The sequence below is a fragment of the Colletotrichum siamense genome (assembly GCF_013390195.1).
Source record: "Colletotrichum siamense strain Cg363 chromosome Unknown KSG_Cg363_contig08, whole genome shotgun sequence".
Classification (NCBI taxonomy): domain Eukaryota; kingdom Fungi; phylum Ascomycota; class Sordariomycetes; order Glomerellales; family Glomerellaceae; genus Colletotrichum; species Colletotrichum siamense.
Window position 1 is genome coordinate 2,904,483 of NW_023501021.1, and position 17,107 is coordinate 2,921,589.

Genomic DNA, 17,107 nt, shown 5'->3' on the forward strand with positions numbered 1-17,107 from the left:
CTATTCCATCGCAACCAATGACAATGACATTGGTCGTAAAGAGAAGCATGTCATCACCGGGGAACTCTCCCGGCAAGCCCGCAGGTAATACTGTCTAATGCACACAGCTTAATCACGCATCCACGGTCCCAGAGAAAACCCTCATCTCAACAGAAAGAAGCCTCCAACCTCGACAAGTGGTATCGCTGCGGACAGTCCTCAATCGCTTGCGTGCGTGGAAAGTGGCATCTCAAGACGCGTTAATTGTTTAAAACTATGCAGAAGCCACATTCAACGTCGCGTTCTCAGCTCTCCCAAATGTTACGTGGTAGGTTGCTTCAAAATGTCTCACACAACCTCAGGGTTCCGAAGTGACGGTGTACCTCCCCAAACCACGTGTGGCGTCGATCACCCATGATATAAAAAAAAATAAAATAAAAAAAAAACAGCGTCGTTGCCCCCCTCCACCAGATGGTAAAAAGGTAGGTGAAGTGGCGGCAACAAGGAAGCGGGATTGAAACGGCATTGGGCTTGCTTGCTTGCTTGCGGCACATTTTAGCTTATTCTTCCCACCCACCAACAGCCACGCGACTCGCGATGGAAATTAGAGCCTAGGCAAGTGAGTCCCAACTGTCTCGCCCGCCGCTGCATGTCTTGGCCCCGACTGGAACACCTTTCCGCTTAACTTGGCCAAAGCCAGCCTAGGGTGGAAGCGTCTTGTTGGGGCCTGTCTTGGCCATGCGTCGTCCTCTGTGCCCGTCATCATCTCACTCTGTACGTCGGCGTGGCCTTGCAGGATCTACCTCCAGTCCTAGGTAAGCAGGAGAAGAGAGGCCGGGAAAACCTTCGCCTCGTCTACTACTGCTACCGTGACCTTAGCCCTCCCGTCCGTCCCAAAAAGTCACACCACGGGAGCGCAGGATACTATCCCCAGCCCCTGCATAAGTCGCCTCACCAATCTTCACCTACTGCATCGCCTCGCCATGCCATGTCACTACCGCCTTCCTCTTTTCCTGCTAGTACATACAAAGTTCCGCGTAGTAATACACTAAAAATTTCCTCCTTCACATCTTTAGACTGTGCCTTCCCGAGAATCAAGTTCTCCCAAACTCATGCATATCCCCATGGCTAGTCCAAAGATCGAGAGGTGACACATGTCGCCTTCGCAATGCTAGATGGCCCCTTGCCTAGACCTGTAACGCCAGGGGCTCGTATTGCCCCTTCTCTCTGATGCAAAACCCTTGAACAAATCCAGCCTGGTGTAGAGTTTACTCTAGAAATCAAGAATCGTCGCGCGAAGTATGCTCCCTTAGCGTCTGGGAGGCTTTCTTTGGATGAAGGGATCCGCCTTTGCTTTTTTCCTGTGAATAACAGGTCCATTGGGCCCCGGAGGCTATTCAACGAGTCAGCGATATCCTTAAAGATTGGTGCTTGATTGACTTACCCTAGGAGGCAGGTTGCGGTTAGGCATCATCGGGGAACTCGAAGATGGCATCCTCGAACTCGACGGTGTCTCCGCCGGCGGTCGTGCAGCCGGTGTAAGACCGAGGGCTACCATAGCAGACGGGTCCTTCGCCTGTTGAGGCTCCTTCGGCGCGAAGTTCATCGCTTTCGGTCCAGTCGGCGGCGGTCTGCTCAAGGCTCGGTTCTGTTCTGTCGTCACCTATAGTTGCTGAGTTAGACGCTGATATTGCAGGCTGCGTGTTTTAATGTTTGTTTGTGCTGTCACTACATACCCTCTTGGCTCCGCGTTGCGCATCGCCAGCATCTGATGGTCGCTTCTTGGATTCTGGCTTTGGCGCCGATGACTGAATGATTGGCGGCCTGTCCGAGTTTCGAGAGGAAGCAGGAACACGGCTGGGGGGTTGTTGTGGAGGCGGAACTGCCTTTCGCGGATGTGAGGGCGGAACGTCCGTCATGTCGACTTCTCTGCTGGGAATCTGTTGAGCATTCTGATCGGTACCGGAAGCAGAGTTGCCCGGTGATGCTGGTTTTGTCGGCGGAGGCAGAGGCTTCATGGAGCTTGGTTTGCGGAGCATGCCCATGATGTCGCCCTTGGTGTATAGAGCTCTCTGTCTCGCGTTCTCAATGAGCTTGTTCCAAAATTCACCCTGGACAAGCGCCCTTGAGTCACCCAGAATCCATAGCGACGACTTTGCACGCGTCAGACCGACGTTCATACGCCTGATATCTTGCATGAAACCGATACCTCCCGTAGGGCTCGCTCGAACACAGGAGAAGATGATGATTTCACACTCTCGGCCCTGGAAAGCATCGGTCGTGTTGAATTCGATATCATCAGTGATACCGTCTCCGTATTGCCGTCCGAATTGGTAGCGAAGCTCTTGCAGCTGGGCTTTGTAAGGCGTGATAATGCCGATCTTGCCACGGATATCAATCTGTCTGCCAAAGTCTGCTCGGAACCGTTCGTAGAGCTGCATGGCAACTCTCAGTTCTGCGTGGTTCACTAGAGAGCGACCCTTGTTGCCCTTCTCCTGCGAACCCTCGACGTCAAAGAATCGGTAAGGGCCAAGAAGGGCACTGGCGTGCCAAGGCTGACGACGAAGATCGGCCATATCGTCGCCGTCGACAAGCTTGCCCTCGTAGAATTCCAGACTGGGGAACCGGCTGATCTCCGGGTGCATTCGGTACTGCCGGTCGAGCATGTGGATGTAGTTGGGGAAGTTGCGCTGCATTCGGACGAACAAACTCTGGTCGTATCCGAAGCGCGCAGCAGACTGCGAGAGCACAGTTGGCGGCAGCTGCTTTGGATCACCGACCAGAATGCACTTGGTGGCGCCATACTTCAAGGGGATCAAGGCGCTCAGTTCGACACACTGCGCGGCTTCATCGATGATTACCGTCTCGAACTCGACGTTCAAGTTCTTGAACATCTCATGACCACTACCGCTCAATGTGGCGCACAGTACTTGTGCTCCGTCCAAGACCTCTTGTTGAACCTGGCGACGCCGGATTTCAGCCTCACGAGTTGCCGTGTTGCCGCTTGCCTTTTCCTCGTCGATCTTCGCACCGATATTGACTTGAACTCGCTTCAGCTGGTCAAAAGACCTTTGAAGGGCTTGAACGACGTTGCGGTCGCCGTTAGCGCGAGCCTCCTCCAGCTTGGGCCGGAGATCCGCGAGCTCATCTCGAACCTTGGCTGCATCCTTGTGCATCTTTTCGCGCTCCTCTCGAGCCTTATTTCCCGTGTTGTCTCCTTCCAGTCGCTGCTTGACAAGCTCATCAAGAGTGACGTCGCGGACAGCAGCGTTGATGGCATCGCTTCGACCCAAACGCAATACATTGATCTTGTGGAATGATCCGGTCATCGTCTTCACGCCCTGCTTCAGACGTAGCACCAGTTCGTCAACGGCCGCGTTACTGGGGGCGCACACCAAAAGCTTCTTGGGCATGGCATTCTGGTTGGCTTGGCCAGCGGGAATCTTCGGTTTTATCGCAGTTCCTTGAGGCTGGATATTGCCTGTGAGCAGCGAGCCAACCATGGCCACGATGGTCTTGGTCTTGCCCGTTCCGGGTGGTCTGTACAGCATTAGCACTTGTCAAAAATATGGATCTTGAACAACTGACCCCTGAATGAGGGTAAATCCATCATTGTCCTTGGCACCGAGGATAGCTTTGGCTTGACCAGGATTAAGCTGGTAGTTTTGCATCACGCGGTCGACAGCTTCGTTGCCGTATTCCAGGACAGGAGATGGTTCGGCCTTCAGGACCTCAACCATGAGATCGTAGTACTGCAAACTCTCGAGCGCAGCATACTCTCTCTCAATTGTCGTCATATTGGTGATTTTGACAGCTTGCAACTCGGACCCATTGTTGAGGGCACCGGCAACGATCAAGGGATTGTTTTTGCTATTCAAGCGGTAGGTCACTTCCAGCCTATCTTTCTTATAGCTGGTCTTCCAGATTCTTGCCAGAGCATGAGGTTCAGCGGTATCAGTCAGGGGGTTCTTGCCCGTTGACAGAAGGATGATGTCACCTTCGGACAGCATCCTCTCCTTATTTTCGGTGGTGGGGATGCTGGCGGTCACTTCAAGGAATTTGTCGACATTCATGCGAGACGCAATCTTGAGCCCATAACTCTTGGAAGTCGTCTCGTCTTTAGAAGTCACGAAAGATCTCCAGGCTTCGGAGATGAGAAGACCAAGGAAAGTCTGCTTGTACTCCCCGGGATGAGCGTACGAATCTGCCACCCGAGTGCAGGCAATGGATCCTGAGGTTGAGGGGGGGTCATTGCCTTCATGGAAGATATCCCACTCCAAGATAGCCTGGTGAAGCTGGTCCATGGGGGGAATCAAACGAGCACGCATATCTTTCGCGGATCGCTGCACCTTTACCTTTTTAACAGGACCGCGAGTCTTCTCAAGTAGTGCTCGCTCGCGGCGCCTCGTGGCCTCGTCCATCGCTTTCTTGCCTTGCTCACCCTTGTTAAGGAGATTGTCGAGGTCCTCGTCCTCAGAGTCGTCATCGTCTTCCTCGTCGCTGTCAACCATAATCTGGCTCTTTTGGGGTGCGTGCTCTTTTCCAACGACACCACCGAGACCCTTCAGACCTGAGCCTTCGCCAACATTGAGGGGACCTCGAAGGGCCTTGGCTTTGGCGATCATCTCAGCGTCTCTCTTCAGCTTTTCTGCCTTGGCCTTCTTTCTCGATTCAATAAGTGCGTTCTTTGATGCCATGGAGACTGCTGGTTCAGGTCTCGACTTCAACGCCGTCAAGGACGGCTTGGACACGGTTGAGGGGACCTTTTGACGAGCCGCCATTCTATCCAAGATTGACCGGTTCTTGTCGACCGAGCTGCTGAGTTCCAGAACATCTTGCTTGTTTGATCGACTGGTGAGAGGTGTCGAGGTTCCGGATTTTGACCACGCATCGAGGGAGCTCTGCTTCTTTGGTTTTTCGGTCTTCGGAGCAGCACCAATTTGAATGATTTCGACCTCGTCGTCCTCTCCCAGAGACTTCAGTAGCTCTGCTCGTTGTTGATCACTCAGATTCGTGCTGATCGGGTACCTACCGTTCGAAGCCTTGATGCACGAGTCTTGGACAAACGCCTTTGGCTCGCCCGGGATTTCGAGATCATTCTCCCGAAGTCGGTTGAGCAGCTTGGCGACCACCTTAACAGTCACCTCAACCAGGTACAAGTCTCTCAAGCGAAGCATTCGGACGATGCCATTCAGATGACGCTGTGGCTCCTTCAGGAGCAGCTGCATCTTGGTCAGGTCTTTTCCTTGGTTTGAGGGGTTTTCCCGCAGAGCTGAAGTTAGCAGGCCGTCCTGAGCCAGCAACCCATCCGCCAATTCAATGACGTCTCTGCAGAAATCCTGCATCACCTGGATTTCAGCCTGGTGCGACCAGCTCCCGGTAGACTGAAATGCCAACTCGATGTATTTCCAGTTGGTACTCCACCACAAGGTGACCGCGTTCGACTCCCCTGAGTCCAGAGTTTTGGATCTAAGAACACCGGAAGACAGATCGCTGAGGCCCTTGAGAACATCCTTGGCGGTGTTGATGACATGGCGTGCAGGTCCCCACGCCAGGTTGCTAGGCTCCATAATCTTGCGCGTAGCGAAAACCATGGAAGACAACGTCGTGCTTAGGTGGCGCTCCAGTAATGCCGTCATAGCTTCGGAACGAGATGACGTCTCGGTGATAGTCTTGATGAGTTCAGAGCTCGCGCTACTAATGTCGTTCTCGCCATGGACGGTGAAGGCAATGATGGGTCGGATAGACTGGCCGCCAAGACACAGCTTGTCCAGCTCTGGGACGGTAAACTCACAAAGTCGCTGCATGACTCTGCTCAATACGTCGGCAATTTTGGCGAATCTGGTGTTGAAGTCCTGTCGAGCCTTGTCGAGTTTATCAGGCTCCTTTCGGGGAGGACGGAATTTTTCAACATTGATGAGAGGCGCCATCGCCATAAGCATGGTCTTCGCCAACGCAGACTGTCCGCTGTAGAGGTCATCCAGGAATGCATCCCACAGGTCTGCTGAATTCCGCGTGACAGCCGTCTGGATAGCTGCATGATCGTTCTTACGGAGTTCAAGATGCTCTTCCGCAGTAACCCGAGAATCCAAGGTCAGGGCAGCACTGATGACGCTCAAGGCAGCTTTGGGCACCCCCAAAGTGTGTTGATCTTGGCTTCTCGTGTGCGCTCCGTCTCTGATGACGTCCTTATGTTTGATTGCAACGTTGAGAATCGAGTTGATGTAAACTGATGTTGTTCCCGAAATGACATTAACGGACGGGTCCAAAAACGTTCGAAGGACATGTTCAAGAGCGTCCAAGCCGGCTCGGATACAGGCGGCCTTTCCCTGCTCACCGATGCTGGGTTCGTGGATTATCTGCTCGAAGAGAAGATGAAGCAACTGCTCACAGGCGTCGCCTTTCTGGTTGCGGTTGAGAGACTGGATCCAGGTATTAATCCACGACGTTGTAATTGACTCGACATCTTCGGAGTTGTCGTTGGCTTGAATGGCGAAGGTAAGCGACTGGGAGAGGAGCTGCCTGAACAGCCGTGTTGACAGGACCTGCTCGACAACAACGAAGGGTCGTGCGTCGCCGATTGTGTCCCAGAAGGCCTGCCGAGATGTTTGCAGGAGAGCTGTCAACGCCTGAATGACAAGCAGCAAGATGGCTTCCGACTCGCATCGCATATGAACGAATAGCAGGTCATAGATGCTGGGCTTAACTTCCATCCCACGAATGCCATGCAGCAGAAGTCTTTCGTCGAGAGCCTTGAGAATCCAGTTGATCGCTCTCCAGAATTTTTCGATCGTGGGGAGGTTAGTGGACTGTTCAGGATGTAGCGCGGCGACCTCCTGGATTGCCTGAGCTAGGTTATCATGAACAGCCCAGTCAAATTGCTCCTGTGTGAGTGACTTTGGCCGGAGTCTCTCCCAAGACTTCTCTGCGAATTGCAATCTTGTCTTGTCCTCGTCGAACAGAAATTGGGTCATGGCCGGAAGGAGAACATTTTCTCCAAGCTTCAAGGGTTTCTTGCCAGAAAGGCGGACGAAGACGTATTGGAAAAGTCGGCGCTTGTCTGGCAGACTGACGTATGCCATACAGCATAGGGCTTCGTAGACAGTCAAAAGCACGGCGCCCTGGTCCTCCCCAAGGTCCGCTCTCGAAAAGGCGCGGCCGTCAGCCTCGACCTTTTCAATGATTTTTTGTGCCCACTCGAGGCCCTTATCTATGCGGTCGAAGTCGAAGGTGTGGAGACAGTTTTCGATGCCGGAGACAGCGTCCTCGGGCCATTTTCTGCGAGAAAGTTAGCAACAAGCTCGCATCTGGGCAATTTCCCAGCCAAAACCTACTCAGCAAATACCCGCAGGTACTTCTTGCGATGCATGTGCCAGTTCATGACGCACTTGTCGCAGTTGTGAAGATTGATGGCCATTCGCTTTCCCCATTCTTCCAACCAGACACCGGCCTTGTCCTTTCCGTAGGCAAGAAGAAGGCTGGTCCAGTAGACGATGTCGAGACGCTTCTTCCAGGCCTCGACTCTCTCCTTCTTCTGCAGGGCAGAGATCTCTTCGCCGGCCGAGTCCACATCATCGTAATCCTCGTAGTCGTCTTCGTCGACTTTCGGGCAGAGAAGATGGACGTCTGGCGGGATTTGACCGAATTTGCGGAAATTTTCTTCGAGGATATCCTCGACAGGTTGTGCATCCATTTTATCGTCGTGTTTGTGAGCACGGAGGCATGTCGTGATGGGTAGACGGCGGTGGCAGATTAAGGGAAAGTGTATCGAGCGCGCAGCGTACGATAGGTCGGAGATGGACGGCGACCACTGCGGTTCGCGCGCATAAACGCGAGGCGATCTTTCGGTTTTTCACAGCGTCGAGAAGCTACCCAGACCTTGCGAAAAGGTATCACGGTAAGTGAGGGCGAGTCGTCGTGTCGATGGATCTTTCTCTGCGTTGCTCGGTTTTGGGGTTGCAGGAGGGAAGGTCGAGGGTGGGAAGGTCGCCAGCTGAGAATTAAATAGATCGTCGAGCAAAACAAGGTAGGAAGGAGTACAGGACTGGACAGGTTGATCGTGGAGGAAGGAAGGTAGGAGTCCACGATCGTGGAGGTGGTGGTTGCTGGGTGGCAGAGTTGGCGACGGGTGTTGAAAATGAAGTGGGCTGCAAAAAGTGCAGTGACACGCTCCGGCCCGGCTGGGACGCGGCCTGGCGTTCAAAATCCCATTAAAGCGCATCTAACGTGTCGACAGGGGGTGCAATGGCAAATGGGTCCCTTCACAGCTGCCTTAGGTAACTTTGTACCTTCTGCAGGTTACGTCAGGCATTTTCGGTGTGACCGGTCGATGCTTCAGCACATGTGCCACTGAGGCTTGGGCTTCGAAGCACTGACCACATCTTAAATCCCACCTCACCACCAAACCAGGCACGAGTTCATCCTTGATCTCTAAGCCTCCCATTCTTCACAACCTCGTCTCTTAGTCCTCTGTCACCAGATGAGATCTCGAGGAGGAGCTTTCCTGATGGTTCAACAAAGTCTCTTTAAGACTCTCTGTATCTTCTATGACAAGAACAGCACATTGGGTCACTAAAGGAAGCATCCCTCATTTGACCATGCGAGGTGTTCTAGAAAATGCCTGAAATGCAACCCGTCTGGGAATCTGTCTATCTAGCTAATATACACCTGTGTGTCGAGGAGAGAAGAAGCAAGCTATAAATGACGTGATCAAAGAGCAATCTCCCCTTTCTGGGTACCAAAGTAGGTCCAAGTCCTGTGAGAGCACCTGTCCGAAAGAATCGCAACCGCTGGAAATAAATAGAGAAGAAAAAGAGAAATCGCCTCCTTCCAAGATAATCGACCGCTTCGCACGCATGTAACCACCACTGCTCTTAAGACCCTCCAACTCTCTCAGTCGGACTGTGTGGCTTTCTTGATCCGCCGACTTCGTCGCAGTTCGACCTCGCCGTTGTCGCTCGGCCGCTTCTCCAAGATTGCGTTGCCGTCACTTCCATCTTCAGAAGACCGACTCTGGGTTTCGTCTTCAGCGCTGTCATCTTCCTTGGGTGCCTGCTCCGTGTCCTCATCCACCGTCTCCTCTGAAGGCTCCTCAATATCAGTTTTCTCCTCTTTGAGACTGGCCTTCGTCGAGTTTTTGGGCGCCTTAGCCTCGTGCTTCTCGAAACGGTCTAGGAGATGCTCGAGGGGGCAGACGACAGCATCCCACTGAGCCGTACCCTTCGCAGTGCCACTGCGGCAGCGGTAGCACTGCTGCCCATGCACGATGAACAACTGATGGAGGCCATACTTCAACTCGTCGGGAACCCGGTAGTCGCAATGCTTGAAGGTGTTATCGGCACTTGCCTTTCTGGGAACCCATCCCAACCACAGGCAGAATCGCCAAACGTGCGTGTCGACTGCGAAGCTGGGTTGCTGGAGGCAGAAAAGGAGAAGGCATGAAGTTGTCTTGATGCCAATGCCCTTGTACTGCAGGATCTCTGGCATTGCTTCGGCTGCTGGCATGGTGCGGATGTGGTCCAGTGTCAAAATTCCGTTGTCAATCTTGAGTAGTTGGTGGTCCTTTTGGCCTTGGCTCATTTTGGCAGCTCCTTTCACACTTGCCGCCTCTTCTGATTCCTTTTCTTTGACAAATGCTGCCTTTCTGAGTTGGTTCTCCTCAAACACTTTGTCGAGGATTTCCTTCATCTGCTCGCTCTTCACCTTAGAAAGTCCACCAGTAATCATCGCCTTCCGAAGCTTTTGAATCGGGGACAGTCGGACAGCATTCCAGTCGATGCTGCCAGCCCCAAGACCATCCTTGTCGAGCACACCGTACACCTTGATGATTTCTTTGATGACCCTGTCCGCGTTGGTCATCTTTGTGTTCGCGCTAACCATTGTTCGCATCATTGCATCCAAGATGTCTGGTACCTCGCCACATCCTGCAACCTCAGTAGATGGTGGCAGGATCTTGCTTGGAGACTTTCTCTCGCCATGCTGTGCAGTGAGTATATCGTGAACAATTTGGCATTGTTCTGCTGTTGGGCCCTGGTGGTTAGGAAAGGGCGTTCGGCCAGGCATCAGACCGTAGGGATTAGGGATTCTCTTCTTATCTTTTCCGCCAGCAGTACTCTTCTCTTTAGCAGTACCCTTCTGGACATCATCATTCTTCTGATGGCCACTGCTCTCCAGCTTGTCATCGTCGTTCGGAGTAGCTGTGTGTTCCTGGAGATTGCCGTTCACCCCCTGAACGCCGCTTGTAGCCTGGATGCTGTTCCCATGATGAATAGTTCCCAACCCATGGGGAAGAACATCGATGGCCTTCTTTGCCGGCTGAGATGTCTGCTTGGCTTTTGCTCCACGTCGTTTCGCCTGTCGGGTCTCAGTAGGCTGGGCAGCTGCTGCGCGCTTTGTTCCAGCCTTCACAGGCTCTGTCTTTGTCACCTGAGGCTGGGAGGCAGCTTTCGCTGCAAGTCTTGCGGCAGCTCGAGTCTGCATTCTGTCTGCTGTACTTGTAACTAGGGAGACTAGATGTTGTACTATTAGTAACTATTGTTCAAGGGGCGAGCCAATCGCAAACGTACCAGGAGTGCGGGATGGTGTTTTGTACTTCAGAAGGCGTGGCTGAGATACTTGTGATCTTTGAAGGCTGAATGCTTGTTGTCTGCTCAAAGACAGGCTTGTGTCTCCTTTGGTCCAGACGTGATAGCAGCGAGAGTAAACTGGCTCATGAGACAAGGATGACAGAAAAGGGGGATGGCGCGACTAAAACCATTGGATGGTATGCTGTTGCTAATCTTCTGGTTGTTTACTTGGGATTCAACCTCTATCGAGCAGTGCGAAGTTGTGATGGAGGTGAAAGCCTGGGGATGAAGTGTGTAAGAAAGGTGGGATGAAGAAAGATGTGCGCGTGGGATAAGCTGTTTGAGGCTGATTAGCTTGTTGTCCACACAGATGGGAAACCTACCCCTGAAAGACTCTTCGCAGATAGATGACACCACGCGAGGTGAAGAACTTACACTAATACGAGCAGGCGCGACCTTGTATGAGTTGATGACCAGAAGATCTTATGCCTACCTCATAAGATACCCCTGAAAGGGTAAGGCTGATAATGGTCACGTGTGGATAAGTTTTGTGGAGGAAAGGGGATTTGAAAAGCCTTTGAATGACTTGAGAATTAAGTCTTAGTGGTTGGCTGGATGTGTATGAAGAACGTGTGTGTTTGTGCTAATGTGGAGAGTTGTTGGCTGGTTGGCTGTATGTGAAGCAGATGGGAGTTGTTGTCGGTGTGGAGGTTTGTTGTGGACAAGAAAGCCTGAGGGTGCGTCGTTGAAACTCCGAACCAAGCAAGAAGGAGGAGGGCATGTGCACAGCTCTATCGCGCCTCCCTTTTCTGTGGATGACAGTTGGCCCGTCAAACCGCTCCTTCTTGTTTTTCAAAAAGCCGACTGCTAACCCAGCTCGCTTTCCCCTTTGAGAGATAACTGTGCATTCATCGCGCCTGCCCTACCCGTGTGTTGATTGATTTAAGGTCTCCATCACCAATCCACCTATCCCCTCCAGCTCTATCTACCTATCTATCTAGATCGCTCCCACACTTGGACCAGTCGACCTCTGGTTTTAGGCTTCCACCTCCTCTTGTCTCAACCACCTCCACCTACCTTACACCTCCACCTTCACTTCTTCCGTCTTTCTTCCACTTTCCACTTCCCACTTTACGGCAGCTACTCTTTCTTAGCTTCCGCCTTCGACGAAGAAGCTTTCCTGCTTTCTCTTAGCTGTCTACCTACCTAGCCAGAGACCCGTGTCTCAAGGAACTTAGTGCCATACTCGGAAAGACTCGCCAGACCATCTCTTCTTGAGCTCGACCCCGACTTCGCCTCTATCAACTGTCAACTTTACACAGGGTGAGTAGCTTCTTCCCCATGCAGGCACATAACACTAACTCGGAAGATAGCAGTCACCATGAATGGCCGACGCTCTGGAGAGAGTCCACAAAATGCCATAGATGTGGACGAAAATGACCTAGTATCAGAGGTTGATCGCGAGGTCGTTGAGATTGCATGGCGGGTCAAGAATTACCAGCCTGAAAAGAACCGGTCTTCAGTTTCACATTCAAGCGGCGGCGTGGACGAGGAGAAAGACGAGAACCTTGCGAGCGAGGCCCTGGAAGGCCTAATCGACTTGACGATCGATGACGAGCCAACTATCGTTCGTCGGTCCCGAAAGCGTCGTCCTAAGCCGCAGCGAGAGGTTCCTCAGCGCGAACACACGAAAGTCTGTCATAATGGCCGCCCGATCAAAGTCGGCAAGTTTTATGACGTGGACCCTGAGCAGGCACCTTCAACGGCTATTGCAATCCACTTCATCAAAGTCACCAGTATCCTCGAGAACTTGGAAACCGGTGAACTCAAGATTTGCGGGATGCCTTTTTGCCGGTCTCGAACACTCATGGCTAAGCTCCCTCGGAAACTGAACGAGATCTTCTGTCTCTATGAAATTGATGCAGATGATGACCGACCGGCGGAAGTTCAAGCGAGAATTGAGGTTTCAGCTACAGCCCTTGGACACGCCTCACGATCACTGCATGTCACTAACGCCCCTTACCCTCAGCACCGGTATACGGCGCACGCTTTCTGCAGCCATGAGGCTGTTGAGAAGGAAGGACCCCTCGTGTGTCGCTGGAACTTCTTTATCCACTACCGAGACTGGAAGATGAAGGCTAAGGGAAAAGCTCACCACTGGACACTTGAACGTGTCCGCGCTATTGAAGTCAAGAGGGAAGAGCACAAGGTCGAAGAAGACGACCTGAGACAGGACTGGAGGGGCCTTACCATTCGGGGGGGATCGCACCTTCCAGAGACAGGTGACGGCAAGCAGCGCTACACAGTCTTCGACTCCTTCTGCGGCGCAGGTGGTTTCTCTCGTGGAGCCGAGAGGGCTGGATTACACGTTCAGTTCGCAGTCGACCACTGGGAAAAGGCTTGCGACAGCTACAGACTAAACTTCCCAGAGACAACGCTTTTTCAAACATCCGTTGATGAGTTTATACTAAGCCACGCGGACGTACCTATGCGTACCGACATCCTCCACCTGTCACCACCCTGCCAGACATGGTCGCCGGCACACACTATCCCGGGAGTGAACGATGAAGCCAACATTGCAGCTCTGTTTGCTTGCAGAAGTCTAGTGGAGAGGCTAAGACCTCGAGTCTTTACGTTGGAACAAACCTTTGGAATCTTACAGAACTGTCACGACCCTTTCTTCTGCTCGCTAGTCGGCGGCTTCACCGATTTCGGATACTCGGTAACCTGGAAGATCGTGCACTTACAGACCTGGGGACTACCTCAAACTAGAAAGAGGTTGATAATGATTGGCGCTTGCCCAGGTGAAAAGCTGCCTCCATTCCCGACAGCAACGCATTCCGAGACAGGACTTGGCGGCCTATCGAAATACGTCACAATCAGGCAGGCCCTTCGGAAGATCACCGACGATTCGACGTTCCACAACCCAGACGAAGAGGTTACTGACAGCCCGCCTCCTTCCGGATCAGTGGTCAGTGACCCTGATCAAATCTTGAAAAGATGTGTCACCTGTTCCGGCGGTCAGAACCGGCACTACAGCAATACGCGCGCGTACACCGTCAGAGAGTTCGCCAGTCTTCAGGGTTTCCCGGTCTGGCACAAGTTTTCGCCTGCTTCTAAAGCCGTCCTGAAGAAACAGATCGGAAACGCATTCCCAGCGTGTGTCGTTAAGCTCCTTTGCGAGCACTTGAAAGACTGGCTGCTAGAAGTCGACGGTCTTGCGGCCTCACGACCTGGCAGAGCTAGCGTAGGAGGGAGGGAGTTGATCTTTGTGTCGGAGGGACCTCGCCAACCGTCACCGCTGGAACTCGTTCAACCCCTTTTTCTACCAATGGACGTCGGCGTTGGCGGTGGTTCTCTCGATCAGGCAATCATGCTTGACGAAGATGAACAGTGTGAGATCAAGTTCGACATTGACTCCGACATCGAAATGGAAGATGTGCCCGTGCCCGACGTTCCCGACTCGCCTCGCTCGGCTACTCTATCTCTTCCGGGTACGCCTGAGCCTCCCCAGGTGGGTTGCGTAAGAGATTTGCCCATTTTCATCGACTGAGCCCCATCAAGGCACATGGTTCATATTGAGAGAACGACTTGGTTATTGAGTGTCTCGATTGCTTTTTGAGAGAAGGAAATGGTTGTCTTTGGTTGACAACATCATACGTCACCAATTCATCTGGGAACGACAACAAAGGAAGGATATCACGATGGAAAGGAACACGACTTTCATGTCTTGACATTCAATATTATGTTTTGCTCTCCTTGCTTGGCAGGTCTAGTTAGATATCATGACCGCAATACACTCTGATCAATCCAGGAAATGAATCCGTTCTTGCCGTCCTCAGTTTGGAAGACATCGACGGGATTCCTGTACGGCTCGACCGCTGTCTCGTTGAGCACGTACGTGACGCCGCTGGCAGCCATCTGGGTAGGCGTCCAGCCCGGGCCTCTGTCGTTGTACACCGCCATGAAGGTGTAGTTGTTGGTGCGGGGGTCTGTGGTACCCCAGGGGATGTAGCCCTCGGGCTTGATGCTCGCGTCAAAGTATGACTCCATGAAGATGGAGCGGTGCTGGGCGTTCCAGGGGCGGCCGAGGGGGCAGGCACCCTTGATGACCGGCGCGATGGATGAGTTGGCGGCGATGACCTGGGAGTCGGAGATGTAGACGCCGTACTTGTTCTCGAATGTTGTGTTGGTTCCTATGAATGTTAATGGAAGGACTCAAAGTTGGCTGTGAGTGTAACTTACCCTTCCAGGCAGTGATGCCACCACCGCAGTTGCGGAGGGAAAGGGTCGACTTCTCAATGTACGCGGTGCCGAAGCCATACAAGAAATCCGTCTGGCCAGCAATGACATTGTCGTAAAAGTAGGCATTGCCTAGCTTGCCGACGTAGAGGGTATCCTGGTAGCTGTACAGGCCGCAGGAATAGAAGCCCGCGTTGGCCCTGCTGACACCGACGGCGTGCGCAGGGCCGTTGGAGAAGGGGTACTCGTCGTTCCTGAAGTCAATGTTGTAGGCGCGGAAGTCCGAGCATCCAAAAGGTGTGTCGTCGGGCACGGGGAAGCCCGTGGGGCCGGAGCCGGTGAGGGTGGCGTTGAGGTTGGGGCCGACGGTCAGGACGCTGGTGTAGGCGTTGTCGGGGAAAGCGACGTTGTGGTTGGCGGCGTTCCACCAGATCTGGACCTCGTTCTTGTTGGAGGCGGTGGTGTTGAGGCTGACGTCGGCGTACAAACGGGACGAGGCGGGCCGGTCCGTCATGCCCAGGAGGGTTAACGGGCCTTGGCGTGTGACATTGAGCTGCTCGGTGTAGTTGCCCGGGGCGATGAGGATGGTGTAGGCGTCCGTGTTGTTGGGGAGGGAGGCGATGGCGGCCTGGATGGTGGTGAAGTTCGCCTTGGAGGAGGACTTGCTGACGAAGATTGTGTTTGGGGGACAGCCGTCGAGGGGGTTATCGCAGGTCTTCTTTTGGCAGTCTGCGTATGTCTTGGCTGGGCCGCTGGGGATGCCCGCGGCGGTGGCAATGGATGCCAGGGGCAGGAGGAGGGACAAAGACACGGAGCTCTTCATGGCGAACTGTACTACACACACAATTGGGGACTCGGCCGAGCTGGAGAAGGAGGGTGAGGTGTCATCCAAGAGTTACACGCAAACAATAAAGCCCAGAGCTTTGGATATTATATAGGTAGCTTCCGGCAGGCTTCGTCTGGCCCCTTTCTCGATATTAACCGGCTCGACTCATTGCTGCTCAAGCTTTCCCGGTTGCCCTTGTCCGGATAGTGTCCATCAGAGTAGCATTTGCAATGGCACACACCCGACAAATTGGCAAAGATGCAGATCAACAAGGACCAGGTCGACGCGGGGTAGACGGAGATATTACCCCAGAGTGCGTGGCATTTGGGGTGAAGAGGACATGGGACTGACATGTGGTGTAGTCAACACGGCAGCCGGCACATGGGAGAAGAATGAGGAGGTTGAGGTAGACTGCATCCCCCAATGACACCTCGCTACCCCAACTTTTGGCGGCTCTGCAGGGCCTGCAGCTGCAGATGGGACAGAATTTCAGCGACGGTTTGAAGATGTTCCACGAACCACGTCGCAAGCCGAAGACCGGCCCCAGGCAAACGGTCGACGGGTCATGACGCTAACGACGAACGCTGGATGCGGGGAAGAAGCTTGTAACAACCTGGAGTCTGGAGTAGTGGTGCACCGCCTAGCACTCTAAGCCCGGAAACTCTGGAGACTCAGATAGTGTCCGTACAGACGAGATTCCATCAACTGGCGACAGGAACAGCAGATGACGACGGACAGAATTAAGCACAAATACCAAGCCTTCGGAAACGCGGCAAGCCATCAAGCCAACCGGCTTGGCTCTCTGGGCGGCGGCGCCCCCACATGGCGGTTGGCTTCGTGGGGAAATCCCAGCGCTCAATTACCTCCTGCGTTGGCCCTCAATTAGCGCTAGCCCGCACTGTAATTGATGACCAGTAACATCAGCGAAGACGCCCGTCGCCGAGCAAATTTGCGGACACTGCTGCCGGGGTTTTTACAGTGGTCTATGCAGTATCCATGGAAGGGAAATCCACTTCATCCCAACTTCGCCGGCGCTCCAAACTCTTCTTGAACTTCAAGAAACACCCGTCCAAAGTTTCCCCCTGACGCCCACGCCGGGTCTCCATGTCTTCCACCACTTCACCGAGTCGCCCTCCGTCCGCCTTCAGTCCACTTTCATCAGCGCTCTGCCCAGATCTGGCAGTGTCCGGAAGGGGCGGAAATCACCGCACCAATCACCACAGGCGTGTTCCTGGCACCGCCAAACGAACCACAAAAGCTTGTTGGTTGTTCTGCTCCACCAACACAAGATGGGACGAATCGTTTGATTCGTTTCCCCCCGTCCTCGCCATGAAGTCCTCGTGGCCTCGTCCTATCTCGTCCTTAAGTCCCCGTTGCGCTCTTTCGTCCCCTTCGTATGGACGGAAAAATCAGACCCCATGCCATGTGCTGCCCCTGCTACCTTAGGCCCTTCCTAGTGCACTGCGTCAGCTACAGTAGCCCTCCCCCTATCTCG

General features: G+C 53.4%; 4 protein-coding genes across 4 annotated transcripts; 1 reads left to right on the plus strand and 3 right to left on the minus strand.

The window, feature by feature from the left end:
- Window positions 1-1,288: 1,288 nt before the first annotated feature.
- On the minus strand, window positions 1,289-7,672 carry SEN1-0 (Helicase SEN1; the record flags this gene model as incomplete). Its single annotated transcript, XM_036644161.1, has 5 exons — window positions 1,289-1,372; window positions 1,424-1,642; window positions 1,716-3,519; window positions 3,568-7,257; window positions 7,314-7,672. 5 exons carry the CDS (start codon window positions 7,670-7,672, stop codon window positions 1,289-1,291), a joined length of 6,156 nt encoding a protein of 2,051 aa, XP_036490356.1.
- A 1,199-nt stretch (window positions 7,673-8,871) lies between these two features.
- Window positions 8,872-10,458, minus strand: CGCS363_v012313 (putative DNA glycosylase; the record flags this gene model as incomplete). The annotated part of the gene is made up of 1 exon (XM_036644162.1): window positions 8,872-10,458. The coding sequence occupies one exon, from the start codon at window positions 10,456-10,458 to the stop codon at window positions 8,872-8,874; it is 1,587 nt and encodes a 528-aa protein (XP_036490355.1).
- A 1,467-nt stretch (window positions 10,459-11,925) lies between these two features.
- hphIAM-0 (Modification methylase HphIA) lies at window positions 11,926-14,097 on the plus strand (the record flags this gene model as incomplete). The annotated part of the gene is made up of 1 exon (XM_036644163.1): window positions 11,926-14,097. One exon carries the CDS (start codon window positions 11,926-11,928, stop codon window positions 14,095-14,097), a length of 2,172 nt encoding a protein of 723 aa, XP_036490351.1.
- Window positions 14,098-14,327: 230 nt separating this feature from the next.
- Window positions 14,328-15,609, minus strand: PME33 (putative pectinesterase/pectinesterase inhibitor 33; the record flags this gene model as incomplete). Its single annotated transcript, XM_036644164.1, has 2 exons — window positions 14,328-14,740; window positions 14,790-15,609. The coding sequence occupies 2 exons, from the start codon at window positions 15,607-15,609 to the stop codon at window positions 14,328-14,330; spliced, it is 1,233 nt and encodes a 410-aa protein (XP_036490350.1).
- Between the last annotated feature and the right edge of the window lie 1,498 nt (window positions 15,610-17,107).